Source organism: Sphaeroforma arctica (assembly GCF_001186125.1).
Source record: "Sphaeroforma arctica JP610 unplaced genomic scaffold supercont1.9770, whole genome shotgun sequence".
Classification (NCBI taxonomy): Eukaryota; class Ichthyosporea; order Ichthyophonida; genus Sphaeroforma; species Sphaeroforma arctica.
Genome location: NW_014030788.1, coordinates 1 through 1,029, shown reverse-complemented (window position 1 = coordinate 1,029; position 1,029 = coordinate 1). Strand labels below are relative to the sequence as shown.

Sequence of the window (1,029 nt, the reverse complement as noted above, 5' to 3'; positions counted from 1 at the left end):
TATATATATATATATATATACATAAGTGTTTACTTAAATATGTCTATATACATGTATGTGAAAATTCATGCACAATAAATCTTGTTCACATGTATATAGTAGTTTGAAACATATGTCGAATTAATATTTTCAACTCGCTTTAATCAGGTTTTGAACTTTGTCGCACTCTATATCTGTCACCGCAAGACTTGAAGGACTATTGGGATGCCTACAGTTGTTCGAATGATTTGCCCCAGCTAGATGCCCAACAGCTCGAACCATTCAAAAAGGTATGTACTTGCGAGCATTGTCTTACATGCCAGGCACATACTACCATTACATGCGTAGAGGTAGCTACGCGACTATGTGCGATATATATTCACCCGTGTATGTGTAGAGACACCAACTTTGGCTCAGATAGCACATATACAGATATATCATGGTGAATTGTTCCTTTTAATCAACGTTTGTACATTATGCTTTATATTGGACGGTCGACGTCAAGAAGCAAAATATCAAGACCCTCTTGAAGACCCCCCTGAGGACCTTTGCCGAAAACTCATGTGCTCACATATAATGTCATGCATGCATTAATTTACATGCAAATACAGCTACCAAGCTGTCCACGTACTTTCAACATACTGTTGTTTATCTGTTGTGCACGCTACCTTTCGCACACCTACTGCAGTATGTAACGGTCGAAGTCAAGAAGCAGAATACCAAGACCCCCATGAAGACCCCTCTGAAGACCCCTGCAAATTCACACATGCACTCCACCTCAAAGAAACGCGGTGGGATGGCCGGTGTCAGGGGCCCAGCTGAGTTCGACAAAGATACTCTGCACTTGTATGTGATATCTGCACATAAACTATATATACCTGTCGATGTATGTGCATATTCATATATGGATGTATTTCGTTATGTCTAAAATACCACAATGAGCTTGGCGGGTGTATGTGGCCTGAATATGACATATCCCGAGCGAAAGGTGCCTCCTGTATTTGACCGAGTTGTTTTGCACTTGTATGTGAATTTGTACTCATATTTTGT

General features: G+C 40.3%; 1 protein-coding gene across 1 annotated transcript; it reads left to right on the top strand.

Annotated features, from left to right (window-relative positions):
- Positions 1–667: 667 nt before the first annotated feature.
- Positions 668–865, top strand: SARC_17105 (hypothetical protein; the record flags this gene model as incomplete). The annotated part of the gene is made up of 1 exon (XM_014288795.1): positions 668–865. A coding segment is annotated over one exon (198 nt), but the record flags the coding sequence as incomplete, so codon positions are not given.
- Between the last annotated feature and the right edge of the window lie 164 nt (positions 866–1,029).